General features: G+C 40.4%; 1 protein-coding gene across 1 annotated transcript in view; it reads right to left on the reverse strand.

Annotated features, from left to right (window-relative positions):
- The window catches only part of TBC1D14 (TBC1 domain family member 14), a 64956-nt gene extending 39506 nt beyond the window's left edge, over positions 1 to 25450 (reverse strand). Inside the window, exons 1-3 of the mRNA XM_068188628.1 lie at positions 25148 to 25450; positions 19069 to 19804; positions 4557 to 4677 (exon numbers count right to left, since the gene is read on the reverse strand). Coding sequence (XP_068044729.1) covers positions 4557 to 4677; positions 19069 to 19804; positions 25148 to 25190 — 900 coding nt within the window. The 5' untranslated portion in view covers positions 25191 to 25450. The remainder of the gene's footprint in view (positions 1 to 4556; positions 4678 to 19068; positions 19805 to 25147) is intronic.
- Positions 25451 to 26515: the final 1065 nt, after the last annotated feature.

A 26515-nucleotide genomic window follows, 5' to 3' on the forward strand; every position in this document is an offset into this window, starting at 1 on the left:
TTGTAACTGCAGTACCAACTAACCAAGCTTATACTTCTATTTAGTATCTTCACTCATGAAAGCAGATACTTATCCTCCAACACTGCCTTCTACACCTCTTCAGGATCCCTCCATCTTCCACAGCTTTTGATCCCCACAATTTACTAGGCATTCTAGAGAGTGAGAAAGCCAAAATAAAAGCTTTAAATCTGGAAAAGGAGGAAAAAACCCTCTCATTTCCTTTCAAAAACACTTTGCAGCTTGTCATAGCTATTTAAACCAATACTCAAAGCTTACTGTTTGCTATTAGTCTGATGCTTGTAACATATTCTGTACTTTCACATGTTGTTAACATATAGGAAGAAGTTCCAACAGCATCAAAAGCAGCACTTTGTCAGCTACACTCTGCTAGATTATGATACCTGATAGGGTCATATTAAATGATTTTATTATTAAAATACTCAGGAACAATCATCCTGACACAGTATTAAATCACTTTCATTTACTGTGAATGGAAGCTACTACTCTTGCTTTATCTGTTTAAATATGATAGTATTTTTGTTTTAAGTAGGTGATTTTCAAGATAGGACAAGGGCAACACAGTCTTTGTAGATTAATACAGCCTACTAGAATTGCTGAATGATCTATTTATTACTGTTCCTGTTGGGGAAAAAGAAGAGACTTCTTAGGACATTGTCATCAACATAAATAGATTTCTCTTTTTTACTTATTTATATTTGCCTTCACAAAAGTTAGATACCCTTTACATATGATTACAATAAAATAAAGGTATTTGTAACTGGATCAGAAGGAAAGACACAAAAGAGCTGTGCATTAAGGCAACTTGCAAGTTTTGGGTTATAATTATTAAGCGAGGAAGTGAGTTACACCTTTACTTCCAGAGAATGTAACAATAATAGGCATAGGTTAGACCAACCTTCTAACTATACCTTCTTACACTGCACTTTCTTCTTGTTAAAAAAAGAGGAACTCTACCACAGAGATCTAAATCCTGCCTTTCTGAAGGCTGACAAATAGAAACAAACCCAAGAGTGGAGAACATGGGAAGTGACTCATTTACACCCTCGGACTTCTCATGTAGGACACAAAAAATGCACTACACAGCTTCTAGCTTCAAAGTGGCAGTCAAGTCCACGTGCAAACATTCACCCTACTGGCAGCTAAAGCCACCAGTCACCATGACTTACCCAGGCTACCCAAAGACAAAGTCTGTACAAACAGGAGACAGTACTCTATCCAGAGCTGTAGCTCCGGCTCCTGCCACAGCCAGCTGCCAACTTGAACCAACCACTTCCCCTCCAAAGGCCCCGCAGGGTCCCTGGGAATGCAGCAAAGCAGGCTCAGGCTCAGAAAAGCTCTGTATTTTTAGCCAGTGCCGGCCATCAGCAGAGGCTGCAGATGTGGATGCGGAACAGGAGGCAGCAGCTCCCCCGGCTGCACAGCTTCCACCCGCACATGGAGCTGCACGAGAGCCTCCACACATCAGCAGTCTGGGGACTCTGCTCTGCTTTGGGCTTTTTTTAACCTGGGGAAAACACACTGCTTATAACAGGAGAGTTTATCACTGTCTGCTTAAAGCACGGCTTGTAGTAAATTCTTTCCATATTTCTTGCAGGGTGCTGTTGCTTTGAAACTCTTTTCCATCTAACAGATCCAAGCTAGAAAACAGACTTTGATAAAATCACTTTACTTCATCAACCAGGATTATAGCTTAAATCAAGTGAAAATTGAACTGAATTATAATTAACTCAATTCAACTTATGAAGTGTTTCCTACAGTAATGTTATAAACTTTACTGTTCATCCCATAACAAAGTATCACCTGTGCGCCAAGTAATTTATTTTCCTGTTTCAAGAGCTCATTTTCACTTTATCATGTGCTGCAGAGCAAGCCTCTTCAGTACAACTGATTTTAATTGACTGGAATGTTGACCCCCCACATATAGCATATCCTAATTATGACAGAAAAACATTTGGGAAAATAACAATCCCCAAGTTAAAAATCACACTTATTTTTAATTATTAAGGAACTACCATTATTTGGGAAAACAACAATCCCCAAGTTAAAAATCACACTTATTTTTAATTATTAAGGAACTACCATTATTTTTTTTGTTAATATTCTAATCTAGAATGTCAGCAAATGAGATCATAAAACATTCAGACTTGAATTTAGAGTAAAGATCGTAATTGAAAGGCCTCAAATGCTGTATTTGCTGAATTTTACCAATATTGAAATTTAAAAAAATAAAGAGATGTCATTTAATGCTTATTGGAATTCATACAGTGACAGCTAAATTGCACAACCCTCATAGGGTCAAAGCACACTTGGAAGGGAAAAAAACCAAAGCTTGCTGATTAAAAAATGATTTTGCTATTATAGAAAAGAAAATTAAAATAAATACACTATATTTAAAAAAGCAATTTAATTTCACTGGTGAAGAAAGCCATAAAATGTCCCTAGGATTTAGCCAAAATCTGGCTTTCCTCTATATGCCTTATTCTTTTAATACACAAAATCTTGACTGGACATATGCAAACAAGTTCTGTGAAGACTGATCACATGAGAGAGACAACCAAACAATATCCTGGCTACCTCTTCTTGAATTTTTAAAGGAATTGCTTTTGAAGAGCATTCACTAACAAAACTATGGGGAGAAAAGTTGTTGCAAATAAATGGTATTTACGTATACTTTTGTGCTTGCCAAGCTTGAACTGAGTTTCTAAGAGAAACAGTGGATGCAAAGCCTAGTTCAGTTCTACAGTCTACTGGGAGAGAACTTAATTTCAGTGGTTATTCTTGGTGAAGTTCTGTCATCTGACTGACTTAGTGCATTTTCAAACACCAATTGCAAAAGCAACTGGCATAACCAGTTCTGCTCAAGCAGAATTCCTGAAGAGAACTGATATAAATAATTCATCATGCAAACCTCCATTGCAAATGCAGTTCTGGCTTCTCCAAGACTACTCATCCTGACAGCTTCTAAGTTTTAAAACATTTAACTGGATAAAAACTATACGAAAGCTCTCAGTGACCCAGTAAAGCAACCCAGCCTGAGCACATACCAATATTGTTTCTTTCTCAGAAAACTAACATTCACATATATTTTCAGCATTAAAAACAGGACAAGCAACATCTTAGCTGGAGTGATTTCAATTCCTATATTGTTAAATTACAATATGATGCTATGTTGTATCTACACTTGTTGAACAAGTGGGTGCTGTCAGAAGAGTTTTTACAGGGCTTGAGAAAAGGCTCATGTGCTCAAAAAGCCTGTCGGACCATTGTTTTGGTGTGGGGTCACCTAAATCAGGCTGTGCTTTTACACAATGCTGAGACTCAATTAGTGACTTACAGCTCTACTCATGACTCCACGTCTACATGTCAAAAATTACTTCAAAAAAACCACCAAATCATTTAGGAAGGATTAGTTACTGTTACCCAGGAGGCACTGGAGACAATTGTTTTAGGCTGCAATTTTGCCAGAAACTCACTAATGGTTGGATGCCATACCACATAATAATTTAATACTGACTGTTTTGTAACAAATTTAATAGAACCATTGAAAGCTGTAATGTAAGACAGTTTGGATGTAAAAGAAAAATATTCACCGTGACAGCAACAACCATAAAATGTTGATAAATTATTTACCCACTTATTAAAGAATATGCACTACAATAAAATATACTGCTAAATGTCAGGGTACTGCACTTATTAAGCCTCTTCAAATTTGTCATCAAAAATCTTTGGTGAACACTTCAGAACCACTGTGTCAAGACAAGCTGTAGATAAAATCTGAATGGTTAAGTACAGTGACAAGTTCAAAAAGCTGCCTCAATTTCATCTTAACAGCCTAACTACAGCTAAGAACAGCCACATGACACGTGGATTTCCAGAATACTTTACCCTGAATTAAGCAGCACAGTCCTTCAAATCAGCATATGCATTTCACACACAGCAGCTGGTTTTGAGGGTTTACTACATGGTCTCTTTCCACGCAAACATTACTATTCCCACAGTCGTTTGAACAAGGAAGTGACAACTGAAATACAGAAAAAGCTCCAAACATAACAAGGCTACATGCAATACAAAAATCCCAGATCAAGTCAGATTGAAAGAGGCTGTTTTCCTGTCACTGAAAGAGCAGCTCATGAACTACTACTCATGACAACACAGCTGGATTTCACACGATTTTCCCCACTGGAAAGGCAAATCATTTGATTCACTAGCCTGGGTTCATCTGTAGTAGAACCAGTTCTCTGAAATGTTGCTTTCAACAATGCTGGAAAAAAGTGAGTTTCACTTAGGCTTTTTATTCCCTTATGACACACTAAGGAAGGCTCTTCATGCCTCACGTACTCAGTGTAATGACCAAGTGGAACACATTCTTCTGAATAGCACTGTTGTAACGGAAGTAAAATTTCAACAAAGAGCCTTTTCTGGTACTGAAATTGTGTGCAACTCAAACAAACAGGCTGCACAGTCCTATATATAGATCATAAACTTAACTGGCTTCGTCATTCACCATTAATCCTAACACAGAATTAAACAAATACCTTTTGTATTTTCTTTGGGTCTTTCTGTAAGTTTTCTCCAACAGATACTTTTCCAAACAACTTCCATCGCACATCATTTTGTTTTTCAAATCTTGCACTCTGCTTTCTGGTAAACAAATTCCTAAAAAAAAAAAAAGTTTTATTAAGAAAAAGGGTTGATTAATTATAATAAAAAGAAGGACGAACATCTGCTAACCTTACATATCCTAATCATATATTCCAACTCCTCTTGTGGTTGTGTTGACAGACACTATTTCTCAGCTTCAAAAGGTAAATCATGCAATATGATCATATCAGGCAATGGACTTTGTTAAATTATAGATTTTAGTAGATTAAAAAAAAAGTTCATTTTCCAACCTTCTAAAAGTGGACACCTTTCTTTAGTATTCCTGGAGATCATTCAGCCTCACTCTTTTAAAAAACAACTAAGACAGTAAATTTCTTGCTGCACAAACATTCTTTACCCACCTGTTACAACACATTACTACCAAAAATCACAAAAACCTTGGAGACATAGTACCCTTTCACTGTATTTGATCTGCTTTCACAAAAGATTATTTTTCTAAATAAGCTTAAAAGCAGCTATCAAAACACTCTGAAATGTCTAATATTTAGCTTGAACATTGTAGGAACAATCAAACCTCGACATAAAGCCACTGAAAAATAGATTTGTTTTATTGACATTGTTAGTTTTTAATCATAAAGCAATTCGCCAGACTTGCATCATCACAACTACTTTTTCCAAAACTGGACACACGATTTTCATGATTTTGATAGCACTCAGCTCCTCCAAGAGCACAGATATTCTACTCCCATGGCATGCCTGCATTATTGAAGTAACACATTTTCTTTTGTCCTACTGTCCAGTTTATCACATATTCAAATATGTCCAGGTTAGTTCTGTTATTTACTCACCCCAAGGCAGGCTTTTCTGGAAACTGACTATCGTTTTTTGCTCCCTCATTCAAAAGAAAAAAAAAAATCCACTGAGACAAAAGCATTTTTCCTACTGCAATCAGTAAGGCAGCTCCAGCACCTTCACATCACAGATGCTTCCATTCTGACATTACTGCTTTTCCTTACAGTTACCACCTTAGTGCCCTGTGTGTTGGTCCATCAAGTACTGATTGTTACTTACATAAAAAGTATGATTTTTTGGGAAATAAAACTATATTGAGTTCCACATTCTAGAAGAGCTGAATACATGTCTGCGACAGGAACAACCTAGGTACTAAAAAGTTGCTTTTCTGGGCCACTTTGTATCAGATGCCATGAAAAATAGCACAGCTATACCAACAGAGATAACACTGCTGGAATACAAGAGATATGTTTCATATGTGAAAAACAATGAAGGTTATAACATCAAAGTCTGCTGAAACATATTATAAGGTTAATAGTATGCACTGCCATCCTTCAATATGCATATATTTATACAAATTATCACATGCTTCAGTATCACGAGGGTACAGTTACCTTGAAATTCAAACCAAGAACAAATTATCATATTAAAAGATAAGGACAAAGTGTTTATGTACAGAAACCATGCAAGTCAATTACACCTGATGCCATAGCTAAGCAGTAACTGTACTTCTCCAAATCCCTTTCAGCTATGCAGAGATTGTAAGGCAACTAAAGCCCAAGAGGATGGATCAAGCAAGTTCTAAAATGTATCTAAGAATAAAAAGGAAAGCATGGCAAAAATAATAAAATCTATTGCATGTAAATAGGATACACAATGCAAAATAGACTGTCTGTTCCAGCAAAAAGGTTTGGTTTTTTTTTTCAGGTTGCTACTACTTCAGAAGCAAGCAAAATCCAGACTCCAAACCGTCTTCAGAGAACACAAGAACTTCTAGCATTAGGGCCACTGGAAGAGCACTGTAAGGAGGCACATCTCTGTGACAGCCCTGTGCACATTCAAATCCTTTTGCAAGTAAAAGGCTTTCATCACACTTCATTAGAACTGCAATAACACAAAAATTAAAGGCAATTTTCTCTGTCTCTATCCACATTAGATGTTCCTAGCACAAGTGTATATACAAGCAACATCTCCTTCAGTCTCCTCCAAGGGATTTTTAGAACAGCAGTAGGTCTTTACCCTCAGAGCAAAGTAAAGATGAATTGGAATGATAAATTGTAACAGCTCTCTGCTGCAAGTGCCTGCGTAAAATGAACCAAATCTGAAAAGCCAATCTCACACACTTCCTCTCAATTCAATTCCACAATCCTAACTATCTACTTTCCCTTTAGCAGCAGCGTCATAATAAATAATCTGTTCTACAGCTTACCTAGCAGATGGCACAGCACTTGTTCAGCTCACTCTTCTCTATCCCTACATTCTAAAGCACCAGGCATCTCTTCCTCCCTTTGTACTATGTCAGGGATTTCCAGTTCACTTTTAATTAAAAAAAAAAAAAATATATATATTGAACTGAAAGCAGCAGGCATGGTCAATATACAAATTTCATTCTGTACTGTCCTTTTCCTCCACCCTCTGTCTAAGCCTAAATCCCAGTGTTTGGTTGATGTCCACACTCTTTACAAACTCAAGAAAGTCTCAAAATCCCCCAAAGGCTTAACATTATCAGCAGCCACAAATCAGCATAACCAGATGTAGAAGAGCAAATTACAATGTGTTCTTGCTTTGACTGAGGACATAGAGCATTAAACCCTGATCTGCCCCAGACTGAAACACACCAAAGGTAATATATGGCAGGATGGCATGGAAGCAGCAGAAGAGATGCCACCTAACTTGCAACTATTCTGAGAAAATTTAAGGAAAAACAAACAAACAAACAAAAAATTCCCCCTACCTCCCCCCTCCAGAAGAAAACCCAACCAAAAAAGAACTGTGGAATGTTCTCAGGTTGAATTTCTACAGAGCTTTGCAATAAAATCAGGACAACACCACAGGATGCTGATAAAGCCACTACTTGAGATTCCTGAACTGAAAGTAAACCCTTAAAATATACAACTGCCTTAGGAGGAAGTTTCTGCCATAGCAGAAAACTCATAGCAAAACCTTTCATTTTTCTGCTGCTACAGCACCAAAAGGAATTACTTTTCTCCTATTTTTACACAGTTCTCTTGGATTTTTCAAGAAAAGCACTAAGCCATTTCACTTCTGAGCAAATTCACTTAGAAAAATCCCACACTAAAGGTAACTTAAGAAGAGCTTACTAATGGAAAATACATGTTAACAAGAAGCAAAACTTCTCTATTTGAAAAAAAAAAAAAAGCCTAAACAAACAGATCTTTACTCCGAAGATGAGCCCAGAAATTCTAGGGTAAAAGATGTCAAAGCTTCATTACAAGCGTTTTAAGATAAAAATAAATTTGAGATCCTGAATGTAAAAAAGGGCTGGCATGACTTGAAAGAAAAGATTGCATGCTCATCATTAGTTCAGTTTCACTGTTCTCTTCAAAACTATCAGAACACATCATGATGATTCCCAACAAGGATACTAACAAGAACATCTGACATGATGCATGATGTCTGCAGTGTCATTAGCATGGAGTCATTAAAGTGTCATGGGTTACATCTGCATTCCTGTTGTATGTGCCCACTATTTTACAGTAAGTGCTGGTAGCTGCTTGTTTTAGAAAAGCCAAGCACAGAAGTTATACCGAGATCAAATTTCAGTTAGAAAACTGCTTTTTCACAGTCCCCTACAAACAGTATTTTGCACCAAACAGCTGTTTAACCTTGTTATTTTAACTGAGCTGTGGAGAGGGATTACCTACCTGAAGAGAATTTAATTCTAACTCCAGAGTTAATTTTTACATACAAAGAACATCATGTGGTACAGGACAGAGATGGAACAATCTTTTGCTTGAACATACAGATATTGCATCACCACTCTATACTGATCTGCCCAGCTGACTTCTCTGTGGGGAAAAAGAGGAAGTTAACACCAAGAGGCAAGTTTAGCAGCGTCAGGCAAACCTTATTTTATAATAAAACTTAAGAAACAATTCCATTTTGGTTCTCTAAGCACTGCTAAAATAAACTTAAAAATAGCTGCTAATATATGTACTGCACGTGTCTATATTACCACTCTTTATGTAACTTTGTATGCTATCATGAGCAGGCTGAAGCCTCAATCAAATTTAAAAAATGTAGTTCTAAAGATATTAAAACCACATCAATAACAAGTAATCAAGTCAAACCTAGCCATATTGCATCTGTCGGAGCATTTTCAAGCTTTTACTTTAAAAAAAAATATGCTGCTCTGTGCTAGACTAACACTGACCTAGCACAGAGATTACTTCTGCAAGTAAATGGGATCCGTACTCTTAAAAAGATGGTTGGTGTGCAGAAAATGTTGGTGTATGAAAATTGTCTAGAAACTGACCCAGCTCATGCAAACTGATACAGTTTCTTATCTGCTAATACAACCAACTTAACCAATGCTAATTTGCAAATACAAGTGAATTTTTGTTACGTGTTTTAAAAATACACACATCATCTCCAGCTCTCAAGATGCATGCTCCAAATTTTAATTGTCTTACAATTCAGGTTATTTTCAGAAGACAAAACAAGTGGAATATCATGCAATTTAACTACTGGAAGGACTTACCGGTCTCATGAGCACAAAGGATGCAAAATAAGGACAGGGGGGAAAGTTCAAAGGTTCAGTTTTGTAGAACAATTTTATCTTGAAAGACAATTTTTCAAATGAGTATCAGACTGGCATGTGTTCTTAAGAAGCAAGAGAGATAGAAGCAAGTCAATTTTAGCTGGTCTGAAGGAAGACCCTGAAACTCCCCTGATAACTCTAAACTACACAAGGAGAGAGGAGAGATCACCAAGATCTTGAACCCCTCAGCCTAGCCAAGGCTAAGGCCATGTATATTTAGATAAATAAGCAGGTATTAATCATAAGAACCAGGTAAACCCACACTGAGTACACAGGCACTGTAAGGCATATCTCCACAGACATTATTCCACAAGCATCCAGAAAACTACATTGAAACAGGACATTTTAAATAATGTACAGCACCTATTAAGCAAAAAATACATTAAGATAAATTTATTAAGTATTTGCTGCATTGTCAGCAAAAAATGTCCAGCCTCCTTATCTGATGTAGTATTAATTCAATTAAGACTATCTAGGAAACATTCCCAACATTATTTTCTTCTCATCTTCCAGTGACCCTTTCTATTCAGTACTAATCATAAGTTTTGCAACTTACCAATAAACAGAAGATTCTCGCCTCTAGATGTTCCTAATTTGCTCACTTAATTTTCAGAGACTGAGAAAAAAAAATCCTGAAAAATCAGCAACATTCTATTCTATCAAAGGAATTTTTGTTACCTGATTAGTGGAGGAACAAGACTGACACATAAATCATGATGACTGGAGAACTGATGGACTTGAGAAGGCATAGCTGTCAGAAGACCCACCAAAGTCGCCTGAAATACCCTAAATCTACATTCTCCAAAGGGACAAGCAACAACTGGTACCCATGACCCAGTAACACTGGTTTCTAGAAATAATTCACTAGATGCAGTTCTTACATGCTCTCCTCTCAAACCCAGATCACCTCTCAGTCAACCTATACATCAAAACAACCAACAGACAGGACATCATCAAAAAAGTTCAAGTTCTTCGGCTCCAGTCAAGAACCTCCATAAACAAGTCAGAAGTTATGCTTTGACTAATATTCCAAAATTACATACAAAAGCTGGGTTTGCAGAATTTTTTCTCTGGAAGATTGACAAAGGTCAGATTAAAGGAAGAATAATGCTTGGTTTATGGGTAAACAAATCAACAGAAATAAAGCCAGGAAGCCTACAAGTTGACTTGCCTATGAAAGAGGTAACTAATCACAGAACTATGTTTTATAAATTCCAACCACATTTTATAAACAAAGTTTTCCAACTACTAACATTCTAGTATGTTCAGTAAGAATAAAAAACAGTAGCACTTCACCATGTAACAGATACCTGCAGGTCTGGGTTAAAAAGACTTCCACAGTTGAGAGAAACAGTAATACAATATAAGTTAGCAGCAGAGGATACCTGCTAGCTTCCAATAGGGGAAGCTGGAAATTTCTCTAGATTTCTGGGGAAAAGAGCAGGGTTTAATAAACTATTTATCAAAACTACAGTATTCTGCATTTATTTTTCTTCTTACAGGTTCCCCTAATTTTACAGGGGAACAAAGCAGTGCTGACTGCACTGAAGTATCCAAGACATGCAAAGATAAATCAGGCAGTAACCCTGCGAGTTCAGCTTTAGAACTGGTTGCAGCAAGCCAAGAGCTGTTTTTCACATGGATAATGCACAGTGCTGGTCTACCATACAAATACTGAAGAATCCTCAGAAACTGGAGTTTCAGCAAGGACTGTCACACAAAATCAACACTCAGGCCCAACTTCTAACTAATATATTAGCATCCATCAGCTATAATTAATGATCATTTTCTAGCTGGCCAAATTCCCAGTTATCCTCGTATTGTCAGAGTGATTGAAAATTCCATTCCTAAAATCTGAAAGTAGATTTCTTCATTAATTTGAAGCTCTATTACCACATAAATAAAAAAATAGAATACATGAAATGTCATCCTCAGCAAAAAGCTGAGCCCAGGTAAGCTCCAAGACCTTGCAGCAATAGAGATTAAATATGGACCTGTCTGCATTAAGATCAAAAGGAAAAAGTGAATAAAACCTCTGCCTGTATCTGTATCTAGTGTGGGGCTCTTGGACTACAACAAAGAGATCAAAAACTGGAGGAAGTCCAATAGATGACCACTATGATGGCTGGGTGCTGAGGCCTACAACATACAAGCAGAGATGATGACAGAGGCGTTTTCATTTAGTCTGGATGAGATCCTCAGAGATGTAATGAGGAAAGAACCCCAAGATGCAATGAGGAAATAACCCAAGCTGCTGCAAGGCATGTTTCAAATGGATAAAAGGGCAGGGGAAAAAAAAAATCACAGTGGCAGAATATAAATCCAGAATTGTGCAGCCCAGGGAGGTTAACTCCAAGCTTGGATGTGCTCACAACCACTGCACGGGGTCCAAGGAACACGCTCTGGCGCCGAAGCCAGCTCCGCATTGAGCAGCGGCTTACACACAGCGCTCCAGAAATCCCTCCTGAGCTGAGCTGCTCTGAGATTCCACTCACAGAAGGCTCCTGCTCACAAAGGGGAGTCCTGCACCAAGTATATGCTGTGTCCTACCTTCAGCTACTGCCAAGTTCTTGTGTTTATTCTGTCAGCTCCAAGGTGTAAATGACCCAAATATTTACTGTAGTGTTTTATTATTATTATTATTATTATTATTATTATTATTATATGGCTGGAGAACTTTGGAGGCATTTGATGACTTAAAAAGAGAGGCTTAACACAAATAAGGAATGGATTCAGAAAATTTATGGTTTCCATATACCAATTCTGTTAATAAAATTCTACATAAGGATGAAAACTTCAACAGACCATTTCTTGTTTCAGCCTCTTTAAATGTATTTAAAACCAAAGTTAATATTGACTCCAACTCTTCCACAGATTATGTAACACAGGAAGGGATACTGCATAAATCAAAACATCAAGGAGCTAAAATTATATTTATTCCATCTAATTTCACCTTTCTCACTGCATTTTTCAGGAAAGAAAAAGTCAGCTGAACATTAAACAGTACTTTGATGGAGGGATAGAGCATCACACAGAGGTAATTGTGCTGATACTCTCAATTCCCCGTGTCATCTACTTCTCACAGCTCCTTTTAACAAAGCAAAACATCAGTAAAGCTCTTGCAAATTAAATGAAGATACAAAGACCATCTAACCCACCCATTCACTAAACCTTCATAGAGACAGTGAATCAGAATGAAAACAGAGCTTAATTTCATTAATCTGAATTAGCTCCTGAAGTCTCATGCACATCTGTGAGAAACTTTTGTAGTTCTCACTCTTCCTATTCAAAAGAAGTGTATGCACTACTGTATTGGGTTTGCATGGCAAAATTTTGGCAGTGGGGGGCTACAGGAGTAGCTGCTGTGAGAAGCAGTCAGAGGCTTCCCCCATGCCCAAGAGAGCCAATGCCAGCTGGCTCCAGGACAAACCTGCCACTGGTCAAGGCTGAGTCCAGTGGAGACAGTGGTAGCTTCCCTGGCATAACAGTTCAGAGGGGAAAAAAATTGCTGCACAACAGCAGCAGCCAGAAAAAAGGAATGAGGCTGTGTGAGAGGAACAGTCCTGCAGTCACCAAGGTCAGCGCAGAAGGAGGGGCAGGAGGTGCTTCAAGTGCCAGAGCAGAGGTTCCCCTGCAGCCCCTAGAGCAGCCCAAGGTGAGGCAGCTGTGCCCCAGAAGCCCATGGTGGTCCAGGATGGAGCAGAGATCCACCTGCAGCCTATGGAGAATCCCACAGTGGAGTAGGTGGACATGCCTAAAGGACGCTGACCCTGTGAGAACTGGAGCAGGCTCCTGGCAGCACCTGTGACCCCCTGGAATGAGGACCTCACATTGCAGCAGGTTTGTTGGCAGGACTCCTAACCCCAACAAGGGAAGGGACGGTGGGGGGAGCATTACAGCTCAATGCTGCAAGCAACATTCAACACCCATCTATGCTACAAATTTCATTCACCGGCCATATCAGACTTCTGTAATGCTTCCCACCAGCCACTAGAAAAGAGACATGTACGTTTCACCTGCTTTTAAGTAAAAACTAGATCACATTAAATCCTCACTTACTGCATAGTTTTGTACAGTTACTTAAAAAAACCTCCAAAACTCAAAGTATCACTGAGCACATTTTCATTTAGCTTCCATAATGAACAAATAAGTTTAACAAACCTCTTTGTTTAAAGTCTTGTTTGTGTAAAACTGTTTCCAGTTACTCAACAGCAAAACTAAGATGTTAATCTACTAATGCAACTTCCCTTTATTCTAAAGAGACACATCTCAAAATTTAGCAAAAAGTTTAAGGCAGAACCAAAAGAACTGTAATTGTAAAGAGTTACATTATCCCACACAAGAAGGGAAAATAAGGATTGCAATTAATTTAGACAGTTTCAGTTCAACACCTAGTGGAGAACAGGCCACATGACAAAGTTCAAAACTTCATTCTCTGAGTAAGACAGGAATTCTGAAAACTGTATAATACAATTTTCAAACTTTATCAAAAGCAAAGGCTGTTAGCTCTGTAGAATTCCAACTTTCCGCCTGTGGAAGATCTGTTTTGAGAGAGAATGTTTATTTCAGAAAATTCTGCTGATTTCTTCTCTTTCACACAGAGACGTGGTAGCATATACAGGTGGGGAGAGGACTTTTGTCTGTCAGTTCCAGTAGACAGAGTGGCTTTCAAATAAGAACTATCCAAAACCACACTGTGAAGACTGAAGCACCTTTCAGATGAGCACACCTGAATGCCTCACAGGCTGCTGAAATACTGCTGCCAGCATCCTGTGTTAAACAGATCCTCAGTGCCTATGCTGCTTCCCAGACCACCAAATCATGAGCTTGCTTGCCCTCCTCTCTTCCCAGACCTTTTAGTCACCTGCTATTGGCAACAATTTGCTAGAAATGCACCCAGAAAAAGTAGCAGGGAAGGACAAAACTGCCACTCAATTATTCTCTCCCCTCTAACAGGGCAGTGAATCCTGTGGGGCCAGGCAACTGCAGTGCTTGGGAGCCCAGCCCACAGCAGGGCAGGGAAGCCGCCTGTGCTGGGTGGCTGTGCAGGTTCCCTCCATCAGAGGCTGGGCTTCTGGAGTCCTTCCCATCAGCTTCTGGACAACTCCACCTGCAGCTCAGTTTGATTTTGCTCATTTGTGGTTAGAACAGTGAAGTTCTATCTGCCCCCACAGTGCATCCAGCTCTTTCTGTTCCTCCTCCCACACACTTCAGTCCTGTTCTCAGCCTGTCTCTTCCTGAACAGCCAATACTCTAAGAGGCTTCACTGAACAGAAACTTGCATAGAAGAGGAGACAGCATCATAACTAATATCTCAGATTAGTCAACTGTAATTATTTTCACAATTTTTCTTCCCTCCCTGTGGTCAGTGAATTCCCATTTTTGGAGACATGAAAGTGGGAAATTAACACTACAATGCTCCTTGTCATTCAAACTTACTTGTAACACCAAAATTAGAGCAGTACAATAAGCTGTCCTCTCATTAAAAGCAACAAACAGCATTATGAAAGGGTCCTATCCATTAACACAGATGACTGACTTTTGTCATCGATGGACTTAATTCCTCAATTCAGAACTCCAAATTATGTGTGACCAGTAATCTCAAAACATGGGTATACATATGTGATATAAACATATTAAATTCACATGATTTCAGACTTAAAACAGTTATTGAAAGCAGTAGCTACTATTTTGAAAATTAAGACTTTTTTTCTTATCAGATTACAAGGAAGGTCACAGGTACATGCTTCTACATATGGTATAGGATGCCAATCTTGCTCCAGAAGCTTTCTTCCAGAAATGCAGACATTCTTTGCAAATAGTAAAATGTAATGTTCTTCCTAAAGCCCTTTATTTCATGTGTAGACCCTATCCTCCTTAGAGGCTTCCTAACATCCAAATACTTAGAACACTCAGATCAAAAACTTCTAGGAGTAGCCTGAAAAGAAAGACGACCCAGATTCTTGGGAAAACAGACAATATCCATGGCAGTGGACTAAGTAAAGACTTAGGCTGCTTGTAATCCGTTAAAATGAAACAAACTGACTGGCTTATTATTTAACTGTACGTAGTCCTAACCCCTTTATGGTCACTCTCCATGTAAGCACAAAAATCCTCATTCTCAGTCTCCAAAATGATAGTGAAAATGATAAATGAAAAGGGCAACTTCTGCAGTAAGATCACTACAGTCCTGATTCAGCAAAGCTGCTTAAGATCCACACATTTAAAAAGTTTCAGCAGTACTGTACAGAAGTAAAGTCCAAAGGTAAAACTCATTAAATCACACTAGGTCAAAGAGGCAAAGGAGCAGACAAGTCACCAAATCTTTAGTCTCCCACCCAGTTATTTGCTCACACTAGTTTTCAAACCAAGTTCCTGCATATATTCAAATTAAGGAAATTAATTCCAGCTCAAGGTTATGTGAAAAACCTCTGGGCTTTTAAAGCTGATACAAGTGACACTTGAAAACAACCAACATGCCAGTTTTTTTGTCAACAGTCAGCATTAAGGCTTCTTTCAGAAGCAGTAATTCATATTCATATGTCGACCTGGAGCCTAATGACAGCACAGTACCTGCGGTGCCTTAAGCTCTTCCAAGAGGAAAGCTGCCTCTTTCTCACGTTTGATCTTCCTGGCCACACCCAAAGATGCATCCAGCAGCCTGAGGAAACAACCAGACCTTATGGATACTCAAACTGCTGAAGACACAACTGCTGGAGACACAAACTGCTGAACCACAGAAGCAGTCCAGGAAACTTTCTTCACCATAGTGCTCAAGGAGGCAGGGCAGGAGGACTTCATTCCCAAGTGATCTTGAAGGTGCCAGTACTGAAGGAAATAAGCCAACAGCATTCTCTTTTTCTTTGATCTCTTCTACAGCTCATTTTGTAAATGCAATCTCAAACCAAAGCTTCATAACATACCACAGAACTGACATGGAATATGCAACCTTGTGCACAGTGCACATGCATACAGTTTCAAAAGAAAAAAATGAATGTACAGAGTGCCAAAAAATAACTTTATATTCTAAAGCAACTACTTCTCTAAGCATTTTCTTGGTACTGAGAAAGACTTACCCCTAGCTGACATGTAAGTAGCTTAAGCACATGTGACCAAGCACTGGAGGCATCTAATTATTGTCAGCATTATCTCTACAGGCAGCCACAAATCTTAACTGACATGCCAAGGCCAAGTTTACTCTGATAAGATCAGAGAAATTAGCACATCCTGAGACCAGATGGGGTTCAATACAAGCAGAGGTACCATTTCAAGAAGCAAGGTTTCTTCCTTTTACCAAATATCAACAACCTGTGCAAAAAATTAAGCTGACTCATCTTTGCTCTCAATGGCTCAAACCTGTATCCTATTACCCAGAGAAGCCCTCAAAGAGCTAAACCTGCAGATTAAGGCTGAGTCTCTGCACTGCAGTCTTACCCCATGAGCATCAGGCTGCTGGAAGGCTGTGTACAAAGCACTCAGGTGTCATTATTCCATGTTGTACACATGTGTGCCAGCCACTGGCCAAAGCCAAGACAATTTGGCTTTCTCCTGCCATGGTTCATGCTTGGTTTTTTATAGTGAAGTTTATGCACTCAACCTGCAAGACTGAATCACAACTTTCAGCGCAGAGTGCAGTGCGAAGAACAGACTCCTTTCTGGGACTTTGTTTATACGCACCATTGCAGCACTTGGAATGAACTGCTTTAGGAAGCTCCCTCTCAGCAAACTGGTCTTTAACAATACTGCTCAAAATGCCTCCTCTTCATCTCACACTGCACACAAAGCCCGGTACAGAGCACAGGGTGAGCTGGGTAGGAAGGCCTCTAGGAAGCAGCTACTTTCAAACAAAACACTGGAATACTCAGGTTCATTTACTTCAGTACTGGTATAAGTCCTGGGAATCCAAGGAGCCCACAGAACTCCAGGGAACAGGGAGTTTTCAAATCCACGGATGGCAGATTACAAACACCAACAAAAACTAGCAATGGCATGTTTTGAGCCTTTAAAATGTGACAGCATAAATATAAATAGCACTCCCTGTGGCACAGAACAACCTCCGAGGCTCCCTGCTTGTTCAATACCTGTGAAACTCACCACCAGGTCTCATGACATGAGACAGATGCATAAAATATGGGGGTGTGGTGTGCAAGTACAGACAAAAAGTGGGCAGCTCTTGTTTCCAAAACAGAGCAGGAAGTGGATGCCAAAGAGGAGGATATTCAAGGTCAGGTTACAGACTGAGCACCTGGAACTTCAAAGCCGATCACCTAGTTTGAACTTAATCCTCATATTCTTACAATGACATCACCCAGTGACCAAGATTATCTGATCCCCATTTAAAAGGCAGTAATGACAGCCTTTTGTTTCCTGGCATTCAATGTACCTGCAAAGATTCAGGTGCAAAAGCTCAGTCTAGTGAGTACTACAGTTTCTGCAACACTGGTAAAACCACCAGAGACTACACTAGAACAGAATTTGGACACATGGCTTGCTTTGTTGGATAAGAAAACTTGAGAAGCGGTTAAACATCCTACTCTGAGTGGGGTCTAAATGTGCCGGTTCCACTGTGCTCTCCTCCAGGCTGAAGGACAGCATTTGTTTGAGTTAGGAGTTGTGCTACCAGAATGGGTAACAAAAGTTTATGCTTTGAAGTGCTGAAAAGCCTCCTGCTCCAGAATTAAGTCTGGTTCCATGGCAACACACAGACAAGGGTCCACAAAAGCATCAGCACCTCAAACATGACTGATCTGCACATGGCTTCAGCTAGAACTGGAGTTCTGCTGCACAGTACTTTAACCTAGGAATAAAAATCAACAAAGGCTACAGTCAGCTTAGTAGGTCTAAACAAATCGATTTTCTTAAGCTTTGCAAATAAGGCAGCCTTTAAATAATGATTTTTTCCAATTCTTGATGTATTTTTTTTAGCCTACTTTTCTCATGCACAAAAAAAATTGCATGAGGCAAGAAATACTAGCTGAAGCCATGTGCAAAACAGGTTATTTACAGCCAACTCTGCCTGATATCTAAAATTTCTTTCTAGAACAATTTATTTAAAATATATCAAACTTCAGATTATATAACTTAAAAGTAAGAAACATTATGAAGGCCTTACATAACTTAAAAAATAACCCACTAGCAAACAGGTCAACCCCTCAAAAGTAGATTAGTCCTCTTCCTTATTCCCCACTTCCCTGGGGTATCTGCATTTAGAACCTTATCATTCATACAAAGGCCACATTTAGAAACTGCTTTGGGTAGCCAATGCCATCATTTCAACAAGTGGGTGACACAATGTCAGATGTTCTTATTCCATACAAAAATTAAGGAAAAGGATATTAAAAAAACAGTAACTGAGATTTGGAAAGATCAGAGTAGTCACACCAAGTGTTTGTAAAGTATTTGTATTTTAAGCTTCATACCCTTGGAATGATCAATAAAATATTCCATCACTACAAAACTATTTATGAATCTTCTGATGTCAACAGTTCTTTAATACAGGTGTGGATTCTACCTATATTTATCTATTTATGTGACAAAAGATTAAAGACCTTGGCCAAAATCACTAAAGATATCACTGGAGAAGCCACCGTTCAGAAGAAAAAAGATCTTGTTCAGAAATCCTTTTACTGTAATATGGAAGGAATGTTCAAAGATTTAAGATGCTTCCATACACTATAAACATAATATAGAGTAGGATGCAGAGCCTTAGACCCCAGCAATATTTGCCTATTTAGTCATAACTGAAAAAATATGTTAATACTGATCTAAATTAAAACACCAAGCTATTATATCTTTCAAAGTACAATATCAAACAGGACCTTTCTCCTAAGATCTTACATAATCCATTAAAATATATTTCATGGAAACATTACCTGGCAAAGAAGTTTGTAAAAGGTCCCAGTATTTTCCGCTTACTGTCCAAGTCTGTCTCATGACAATACTGCTGCTGGCTCTGGTCATTGCTGTCTCTAGAGGAATTCAGGGTAACATCTGAAAAGTGCGCCTCATCAGTCTCGAGATTCACAATTGCACTTGAACTGCTTGTGACCACAAAGTCCAAAATGTCTTCATTGCTAACTGATAAAGTTGTTGACAGTTCTGTGCTAAGACTAGACACACTACAAACAGAGATATCATCACTTCGATTTAGAGTTTTTGAGGTTGGACTATAAAGTTTGACAGTGTCATACCCAGTTCTCGGGAAAGTCGAGGATTTTCGCACGGCATGGTCATGCTCAGCAGTCAGTGAATGCAGAGGCACATACGGCGGCAGTGTGCACGCGCTCTGGAAAGCCCTGTCAGGCACAAGTTCAGGTTCTGATTGCTTTCTCTTCACATTCAACACACTGCAGTGAACAGGCTCTGGATTTCCTATTTCTAGAGTTGGAATACCAGAATCCACTGATTTAAGGCTATGACAATCTTCTAAAGCACTGGACAGCAGGCCAGGTCCATACTCAGGCAATGAGATATCTCTTGGGGTCCCGGAGTTCAAGTTTTGAAGGCCCTGGATACTGTTGCCCACTCTTGCATCCAGAATTCCCACGAAGGTCAAACCATTTAAAGAGCTGGATAAATTTGCTTCGGTTGTCTTGGCCCAGCTGGTAACTGGTTAAAAAGAAAGAAAAGATTAGGAGTTTGCAGGAAGGTTGTGGTTTGTTCCTGACTGTTTGTTTTGTAGGGTTGGTTTTTTTCCACGGTTGTTTCTTGGTTTTGTTTCTTGGTTTGTTTTTTTAATGCACTCAGTCCTGTCCTAATTTAGGCTTTTAATTAAAAATTATTTGTCTTCTCTTGCACATGATTACTATCCCTTCCCCCAGCATGGACAACCAGGACAATTGCAACTTAAATTAGGCTTCTAGAAAATGTGAAGCATGAAAAGCTTTTCATAAGCAGTTTGTGTGCCCATGTTTGCTTCTTACATATCTCCTGAGAGCGAAATTGCATACTATAAAACCTGCAGTATTTTTATGTTCCCAGTCAATATTGAGGAAAATGTATGAGATTTATTTTTATACAGTCATAAATTCATATTTGCTGATGTCAGAGAGCTACAAAACTTGTTTCCATACACTGAGAGCAGATTTGAAAGTGTTCATTAAACAGAATTTCTCAACATTCTTCTGGAAACCATAAAACTGATAATACATTTGTCACAGAAGAGAATGCATTATGTATCATTGTTTCATTAAGGAAGAGATGCAAAATCTGACCAGCTATGAAGCTATCCACAGAGTCAATGTTTTGACAATACACACAATGCACTTCATCAGTGCACATCCAGTAACAATGACATTTGCAAATACATTGCATTTGCTGCACTCAGGGGCTGTGATCCTCCACCCATGCTGTCCCCCCAGGGGCTGCCAGCAGGTCAGTTAATCCAGTCAGTGCCCCACTTCCAGTCTGAATCTGAATGACCTGCAAAGCAAGGGCTGTCAAATAGGAGCTACAGGTTGGATGCACCCAACTCGATGGTAACTTTCATACACCTGGAACACCATCAGGAATATTGCCCTGGCTTCCAGAACTGCTACTGACCCTTTAAACACTACATGAGCTATAGAAATAACACTATATATCACACAGATCTTCTCTTTCCATATGAGTAGTAAATTGTCTACAGCCCTTCTGAAGTTTGCAATGCAATTACTCTGCAGCAGTTGGCTTAACAAATATGCACATATTGCTTCAATTTCTTCTCTCTGAAACACTCTGGGATAAGTGTGAATGAGTAAAGAACACTCATTCCATCTTGCAAACAGACTGCTTTCTAGGCAGATTTTTCTTCAGTTCCTGAAGCCTGGTCTCCTGCTTCTGGTCTCCTATTCTCTCTCAAGTAGAGCACTTAATTAAAGGTGCCAGTTGTTCTCTGCAAGGTCCTCCCCACATTCTATTTTTAAAAAAGGAATACACACATACCCCCAAAGAAACCCCAAACTTCTCAATTTCAAAAGTCAGTGAAAACTGCTATCTCACAGCAGTTCTAAACCTCTGGTTAATGTCACCTGAGCCCTGCCAAACACCAGGGTTTGACACACAGTCCATTCTCAGATCTGAGGACATCAATACAGTTTGGCATTGTGATACCAACAGGCAGTGAGTGAGAGAAAACTAATTTCAAGCATATCTCACTGGTCAAACCAGAATTTTCTTTTTCCATAAGTTTTCAGTCGTGTGGAAAGTTCAGGAATCCAACTTACTTTGTATGCTACACTAAATCTTTAATGTACTACCCAAACAATATTTGCTAGCACATATGAAACTCCAGTTCAATCCACTCCTAAGCACAGGCAAAAGTCCAGGAGAAATAACCCTGGATATTTCATCTTTTAGACTTCTTCAGAACTTTTTAACAGCCAACTATATGCTACCCATCCAAATCAATCAATGCATCAATTGCCTAATCTTCTGCCTAAGCAAGGTTTCAAGTGTATTGTTGTGACTAAAAAGCTTGTGAAGATGTGTGAAGTCTTTTCTTAAAGAGTTGCTATAGCAACTTTTTTTCATATTACCACGGTTTGAAAAGTTTACATCCCCTGCAATTAAAGTATGTTTTGAAATAGCTGACACACCAACTGTGTACATTATAAATTCTCTATTCACTAAATTAAAATTGCAAGGGCCAGCAAAAAAACCAAACAACCCTAAACAGCAATTCTTGAATGCAGGCAACAAACTATACTCAAGGAGTCAACAGTGATAGTTCAAGCATACAAATAAGACATAACACGGAGCATTAGATATAATTACTGTTGTATATACTGGAATCTCCTGTTCTCAGACCTTCTTACTTGAATTCAGTTGTTTTTGTAACAGAAGTCTGACTTTTCTTCTCCCTGTGTTCACCTTTATTCCTTCATATATTTTACATTGCTCTTCAAATCCACAGCCCACCCCAGCCCCTTTTGTTACTCTAGAGCATATACACATACACACTTCAGAACAGGTTAACCAAGGGGTCTGACTTACAAGAATTCAAACTTATGAATGCATCTAGAAAGTGCAGTCCAGAAAACAAAACAAATGTAATCTGTCAGGAACAGCTTTGATGATGTTTGGGTAAACAGTTCCCATAATGAATTCCTCCCATGACTGCCTCTACTTCTGCTCAATGATTTTCCCAAGCAGCAGCCAGTCCTTAGCTTAATTGCTCTGCTCTTCTCAACCCAGCTTACAAATGGTAAGCATTCAAGTGACCTTGGCAGAGGCAGTAACTACAGCAGCTCAAGAGGCCAAATACTGTAAACAAAAGAATTTAAAAAAAAAAGTGAAAATAGCTTCTGTACCCAGTGTGGAATTTTATTTCACCTTGGCTTGGTATTTTTTCAAGCAATAAATTTAACAGGAAGAGACCCTTTAAACGGCCAACCAAGAAATGCAGAAGTATACAACACTACAGCTTGCTGGAGCAAATTATGCAACGGCAAGCTACAAAGGTTTTACACAGTTCAGCAAAACTGTGGGAGGCTTTGAAGTGTACCCATCAAGGGCTTTAAATGAAAACTTGAGATGCAGTCAGCTGTCAAGAACATACAGGAGAACTCCTCGATTCATTTGGAGTTAAGTTGTTGTAGGATTGTTTTTAAGGATGGAGTGATATGTATACTCTGTTTTAGCTGCCTCACTAGTAAGTGCTAAAATCTGACAACTGATGTAAAATATTCTGTCATGTCCTCCAATGCTAACTTCTTTCCATAAAGCATTTATTAACATAACAATGTTGAAATATTATCATCTGAGTACCATAAACTACTGAGAAATAGTATGCAATTTTGTCCACAAGATTAATCCCCATTGTTTATTTAAATATACTACGATCGAAATAAAGTCAATATTTGTAAAGTCCTAACATCCTATATCTTATAGAGAACATGATCTCTTAAGAGGGAACATCCCACAAAAACAACAAGGAAAAGGGAGGATAATACAGCCAAGGTCACAAGTGGCAATGAGAGAGCAGGTAGATGTTATTTACTCATTAACACTTCCAAATTAAGTGCTAAGGAGCACATGATCAAGACAGTTTTGTAGCCAGATTCAAAACTAACATCAGGACACAGCCATTCACATAAAGGGCAGCTAACCTGAGCAACTCTTTGTCACAGAACACCGTGGATGCGAGAAATTTACATGCAAGCTTGGGAATACAAGATCACTGATGACTCCTAAACAAAAAGAAACTCAGAAAGGCTCTAAACCGCAAGTATCAGAACTTCACGAAAACGTCAACATACATTAGTTCTGCTTTCAGACCCTCTCCTAGGTAATTCTTTTTCTGACAGGTGGAGTTTCGATCTGTCTCAGGGCTGTCTATATGGCCTCACATTCCCCAGATTCTGATCACAGCATGCAAGAAGGCATGTTCTGACAATAACCAGAGGCTTTAAAACAGATTTTGGTTTGCATATTACTCAACCATACAGAAGGAACAAGTCATATTTGATTGTAATTTCTAAGATCTACAGTAAAATGGCTTTTTAACCCACTTTGATATAAAAGTTAAAGATAACAGCAATGCTAAACCATCAGAGTAAAACAAAACCAGAGAGATGCAAACTCAAGGCCCGTTATTCCAAGTTTGCTGGGAGTTATGATGCAGTTTAGGCAAACAACAAGAGTAAGACAATAATTTGCAAAAAAGGCTCTATATTTTCTTGCCTCGCAGGAATGAGAAGAGGAACGATTGCATACACAGCTCAGTTTTCAAAGAGTCAACATCACACATTATCTCTTCAACACTTCTGCCAGCATTTTTTCTCAAGTTTTTAAGAACAAGGAATTTCTTCAACTACAAAGTTGCAACTTTTCTTCTTAAAGGATTTTTTTTGTAAATTAACGGTTTATATTCTCCATGTGTTTAATAATAATTTTGTTGCATGTACCAAGAAACACATTGCTGTTATCAAGGGCAGCTTTGGGTGACCTTGGTGCACAAAAGCATCAAACTCAGTTTTGTTTATTAAAGATTTCTTGGTTCTATTTGTTTATGTGCATGTTCTAACAGCCACAGCATTGCCAAAAGTGAAGAACTCCTGAAACTACAAAAAGTCCACCTTTTAACTAAACATGGGATACAGCAATTAAGGCTACCTATGTAAGTACTGCCAAAACTTTACCGGCAAAAAGAAAAGAAACGAGTGGGGATTTTTTGTTTTGTTTTACTTAAGATGACTATTATCCAACTCTCAGCTGGTGACCTTTTAGAAGTGAGCTTTGCAAATCTGGCTTCTGAGCGGAGTGCTCGGAAAGTAATCATAAGTAAGCCGTTCACCGCTTTCCGACTGTTTTTGCTCCGTCAGGCAGGCAGTACAAACAAGTTACAGTGCTCTGCTAAAGCCTCTGCTCCAGAAGCGCTTTACAGGGCTTTACCCTCCCCACACCATTATTACTGAAAACTCGGTGAACTACATTAAATTAATAGCAACGTCAGGAGACCTTCGGCTACTGTGAGATGTAGTTTTCTCTTGTTTTGGGGAATTGCCTGGGAGACTTCAACTAGAAGAGAGGCAGCGAGATGAAAGTTGCTTCTTTCTCACGGGCCGAACACGACTCGCTCTGCGGAGGTTCCGAACTAGTGGCCTTCGCTTACAAAACAACCCAAAGAAACTGAAACAACCGGAAAAAAAAAAAAAAAAAAAAAAAGCCACAACCAAAGCTTTGAGGAAGCAGCGCTCACTCTTCTCTGCGGTCTTCAACCCACTCGGTGAACACTCCGAGAGCTCAGCCCACCTGCTCCTCTTAACTTTTTAACGTGGCCACGGGCCGAGCAAGTCAGTACCGCATCCAGCGCGGCCCCTCGGTGCTGAGGCTGCTCCCCTCCCGCCTGCCCCGCTCGGCCCCGGGCTCTGCCCCTCAGCCACATCAACAGGTACCACCAACACCCCCAGCACCGGCAGGGCTGCGCCGCCGCCCGAGCAGGAACAGCCCCGAGGAGCCCGGACACCTCACCGGGGTAGCGCTGCCCTCCGTCGCTCTCGTCACGCTGGGCCATGCCCGTCGCGCCCTCCAGCCGCTGCTGCGGGACTAGGAGGCGGCCGGCGGCTGCGACGGGCGGTCCATGTCGCTGCTCTCCGGTCCCCGCGGAGCAGCGCCGGGTTCAGCGCGGCTGAGGCGGAGCAGCCGCCCCTCGCCGGACACCCCCTCGGCGGGGCGCGGGGCCTCCCATGGCGCCGGCGGCGCACACCTGGCTGTGGGACAGGTGCCGAGCTCCTCCGGCGATGCTCCAACCCCCGCAGCCCAGACTCCTCCCGCCCCGCCTCCGCTCCCCCTGCCCGGCGCGCCGGGGGAAGCCCCGCCCGCCGGGGAAGGGAACGCCTGCGCGGAGGGGGGCGAGGGGCGGCCGGGCGCCATTTTGAATCGCCTCAGCGCCGGTGGCGGGCCGGCCGGCAGTGCCCGCTTGGCGCAGCGGCGGAGGCGCTCCGGGAGTGGGGCTGGCGCGGAGGGTGCTGGTTCCGAGGAGATCCCAGAACGGAGGGGAGCGGGGCTGTGGCTGAGGGCGCTCATTCCGAGGCGCCCGGTCTCGGCGGGAGCCACTTTTTGGCCGCCAGGCGCTGCAGCCCGTCCCGCGTTACTGCCAGGGCCCGCGGGCAGCCCTAGCCGCCCCCGGGGAAAGCAGGTGGGCGGGCGGGCTACATTCGTGTTGCCGCCTGCTTTTAGGAGGAAAACAAAATTTAGTGGGTTTACAGGTGTGGGATACGGAACATGTGGAGGTATCATGTGCAGGTGTCTCCTTACCTCTGTGGAACTCTGGCGTTACGCTCTGTAATGCCAAAAGTGGAGGCTCTGGGGTGGTAATTGCGATTTTTGTGTTTATCTTTCCATTCTATTCACCTTCCGTCTCAAAGTGCACCCTTTTACCGTTGGCGTGGTGGAGCTGTGCACACCCTGCTCTACCCCCACTCTGATTTCCGAGCAGTCAGCACCTGACAGGAGCAGAGCTGTCGTATTTCCTCATCATCTGTGAAACTCGGCACTGCTTTTGTTTTCTGCAAAGGTCATACGTTTTGCACCTAGAGTCGGTGATCATGTCTCTAGAACGGTGGTAAGATAAAGCTGTCCCCCATCTGAACCCAGGATTTAAGCACTCTTGTCACCTCACACCTCTCATGTCTGCACTGAAGCTGAAAGTGGGAGGGCAGCAGACGCAGAAATATCTGAAATTGTTTTGCTGTAGCTGGTTCGCTGTGAAGCGGTGCAAACCCATGATTATTCAAGCTTTTATATGGGCAAGTTACACTTGAATAAATTGTGAGAGGCTGAGGTAAAGCTGTACAGAAGTACTTGCCACCATGACCTTGTTGACACTGATTCCATACT

This window comes from Anomalospiza imberbis, chromosome 4 (genome assembly GCF_031753505.1).
Source record: "Anomalospiza imberbis isolate Cuckoo-Finch-1a 21T00152 chromosome 4, ASM3175350v1, whole genome shotgun sequence".
Taxonomy (NCBI): Eukaryota; Metazoa; Chordata; class Aves; order Passeriformes; family Viduidae; genus Anomalospiza; species Anomalospiza imberbis.